The 3,643-nt window shown below is 37.9% G+C and overlaps 1 protein-coding gene across 1 annotated transcript; it reads left to right on the top strand.

Annotated features, from left to right (window-relative positions):
• Positions 1 to 558: 558 nt before the first annotated feature.
• On the top strand, positions 559 to 3,527 carry LOC102209262 (E3 ubiquitin-protein ligase NRDP1-like). Its single transcript, XM_005755817.1, has 5 exons — positions 559 to 698; positions 1,501 to 1,583; positions 2,704 to 2,813; positions 2,909 to 3,180; positions 3,289 to 3,527. Exons 3-5 carry the CDS (start codon positions 2,724 to 2,726, stop codon positions 3,476 to 3,478), a joined length of 552 nt encoding a protein of 183 aa, XP_005755874.1. The 5' UTR covers positions 559 to 698; positions 1,501 to 1,583; positions 2,704 to 2,723; the 3' UTR covers positions 3,479 to 3,527.
• Positions 3,528 to 3,643: the final 116 nt, after the last annotated feature.

Here is a 3,643-nt window from a genome sequence, read left to right as displayed (position 1 = left end):
AATCAAAACAGATAAAATCAGAACAGTAGATAAAATCAGTAGTTAAATGTAAGTCAGTAAATTTAATGCTTGAATGATTCATTCAAGTACCAAAAAGCTTGTCTAATAGAGTTCAGGCAATGCTGTAAGTAGTTTTAGAGACAAAAATGTTTTTATCTGAATATGGTGGGTAATAGGGATAGACTGAAAATGAATGAAAAAAGCAACCAATGTCCCAAGAAAATCTTTGAAAAATCATCCAGGAAACCTAAAGACGTATTGTTGAAGAGAACTTTAAAAATACAAGAAGATCAAAATACAAGATTTTGCTTCCTGGAAGCAAATTATAAAGACATGAGAGGTGGCTCAAGTCTGTTTCAGATTACTGTATGTATTTGTGCCATATTTGTCTTTACAAATGAAACCATCACGGAAAAAATTAACTGGTAGTTCTAGTCAGATTTGAGTAAACGTGTATTATAATGTGGTCTGTAGATGAATGAAGAAAGAAAGATGGATAGAGAGAAAAAAAAGTTAAAGGACCAATCAAACGAACGTTGTAGCGGTACGTCATGACGTCGCCGCTCGCTTGCGTCTCAACGACGCTGAAGTGTAGGATGTAGCACAGGACGTGGCTATCAAGCTTCTAGCTACACTGGGACGTCTGAAAAACAACAACACAGAATTCGTCATAAAGAACTGGTTTAATACACGCGTAGGTAAGTATATCTGTTAGTTATGGTATTTTCTTCTAGCGTGTGCAATTGTAAGCGGACATTTCTCTGTGTAATACGCCTAGACTGAGCTCTGTCTGGTTAGCTTGATGCTAATATCCAGGGAAAACCAACGGTACCGTATTTGCTAAAAGGGATGGTTAGTGGAATAGCGATAGCTACATGTAATTCGTGACTAGAGAGGGGTTCTTATATCCAAGCATTGTGGTGCTTTTTGTGTGCTGACCCCAGTTGCTTTAATTATAAACCCCAAATAACTGGAGCAAAGTACAGCGTTGTCAACGAAATATCTTCCATATAGCTAACGTTAGCGATGCTAATGTTTGCAGGGCATGTTGAGAGCAACTGGAGAAATGGGGGTCTGTAAATCGCCTACATGTGCCGCTTTCAGTCAAATTGGGTCATCAGCCAGTCAGCTGGAATGACAGGATGTTCTCATTAGGTGCCATAGGTGATAGTATGGTTTAATTTACACAACGTTAGGTCAAGGGCATCGATACAGGGCTGTGTGCTCAATGTCTTGAGTCATTGTTCCTTTAAAACATTTTTTTGGTTAAAGCAGAAAACGATGTTCATAAGGATAAAACAGGTGTGAGATGCTGTTAGGTAAAGAATATAGATTATTGCAAGAAAATTTGAAAACGACTGAGCTCACGTCTTTTTTATTAATATATCTCCAGATAAATTGCGTCGATCTTGGATTTTGTCCCATGCAAGAACTGTAATGAATCTAACAATCACTATGAATATTATAATTTTTCTTTTTCTTTTTTTTAAACTCTTTTAGCAAGGAGGCCATTTTACCAGATGTGACGTATCAGCAAAACATCAGGACCTGAATGGAAACATTTGAGGCCTTTTGTGCGTGAGGTAGGCTTAAAATGTTTGAACGTGTTAAGGATTTAGGCAGATTATTTGGCTTTGCTTGGCAAGTAATTTGTCAACATGTCTTGGTAAACTTGCCCTTGTTCTTTGAATCTGAACTGCTTTTGATTCTTTATGTAAACTCAGACTGAGCTGATGGTGTTGAGCACAGTTGTATTATGAAGCAGGTTCAACATATCCAGGGGTTTTGTTTTTTTTGTTTGTTTGTTTTTTTTTTGCATTAGCTGGCTTTACCAAACCTAAAACTTTATTTTAAAAAAACGAAGATTTTTATTCATTCTCATACTTGCATAAAAAAAGGGAATTTGATGCACATGACTGCTTCTCAGCATAAAATTGCCAGATTGTGTGATAGAGATCTATGAAGAACATGCATACCTCAAATGGCAATTGTTGCTGCTAGACATTGTCAACAGATCAAAGCTAAATTGATTTTATTGGTTAAATATACTCTGTGACTGATATACAGCAAATTGACTGATTAATTTCTAATCTGCTGTATTTTCAGCAGTCTACTACGAATTATGACAACTGAATACATGTACATTTATATGACATGTGGTCCACAGTATGCACTGTAATGGCTTCATTTATTTTTATTAGTGTTGTTCAGCTGGTGCTATATATAAAATGGTTTCCTTCAGCAGAGAATCTGTAGCACACTTGGATCATGCTGTCTTTAAGAGTACCAATTAAATTGTGGCAGTTGCTCACAATTGTAAACCAGAACTCTGAACACACCTGCTCTGGACCAGGTTAAGAGTTTAACATGAGTTACCATGGTGACCACCTTTGTGACACTGAAAACTCTTGAGTTTTAAGCTTGACATACGCTGCTGACCTATTAGTCTCGCTTTGTGGTACACCCCTCAAGGCTAGTTGAATACCATCTGGTGTTTTTCTTGTCACTAAAAGTGTTTTTTTTTTTTTTTTTAAATCACTTTGGGGTCATTATCATGCACCCAAATAAATTTAGGATTAGTCAGTGCCTCTCTGTTGCATAAGAATTAAAAATACTTAAAGTCTTTGTACAGATTAGTATCATCTGTCTACAGTTGTCTCTAAGAAGTTAATATGGCTAAAAACCTTTTTGTGTGTTGTTCAGGAGGTTGTGGGTAATGTACCATGGGGTACGACGTTACGAGGTTTCAAGGGGAGGTGGATGAAGACCTGTTGTGTCCAATATGTAGTGGAGTGTTAGAAGAACCAGTGCAGGCAAGTCTTTGATCAAAATACCCCCCACCTTTTAATTCTATCTGTATTTCTGACATTACATTTGTTTTATATGCATATGCATTTTTCCACCTCAGGCTCCACACTGTGAGCATGCTTTCTGCAATGCCTGTATAACGCAGTGGTTTGCCCAGCAGCAGATTTGTCCTGTTGACCGCACAGTAGTGACGCTGGCTCACCTCCGTCCTGTGCCCCGCATTATGCGCAACATGTTGTCCAAACTTCAGATCAGCTGTGATAATGCCAGCTTTGGCTGCACAGCCACACTGCGGTTGGACCAGCTGCAGTCACATCTCAAGGACTGTGAGCACAACCCCAAAAGGCCTGTCAACTGTGAGGAGGGATGTGGGTAAGTGGATTCCATAGAATAAATCCAAAGCCTTACAAGCCTCCTTTGTATTTTATAGTATAAAATTTTCTTTTCTTTCTTAATATTCTGTTTTTCTCACTCTTGCAGGCTTGAAATGCCCAAAGATGAGCTACCCAATCATAACTGTATTAAACACTTGCGGAGCGTTGTCCAGCAGCAGCAAACTAAAATTTCAGAGCTGGAAAAAACTGTAGCCGAACATAAACACCAGCTGGGGGAACAAGTAAGAGTATTTTGCCAACACAATAGTATATTTTTGACAAAATATTCAGTCTAGTCTTGATAAAATATTAACAGTTGTCTGTCTGTATGATATTTGGCAGAAATAATTCGAGTGCCATGTCTTTGTGGTATAAGACACAGATGCATGCCTATTATATGTGTTTGATGGACGTGCAATAACAATGGTCTCCTCATTCTTATTGCACTTTTTTTTTTTTTT

The sequence above is a fragment of the Pundamilia nyererei genome, unplaced genomic scaffold (genome assembly GCF_000239375.1).
Source record: "Pundamilia nyererei isolate P.nyererei 1_Seehausen unplaced genomic scaffold, PunNye1.0 scaffold03499, whole genome shotgun sequence".
NCBI lineage: Eukaryota > Metazoa > Chordata > Actinopteri > Cichliformes > Cichlidae > Pundamilia > Pundamilia nyererei.
This window is presented reverse-complemented; position numbering and strand designations above follow the sequence as displayed.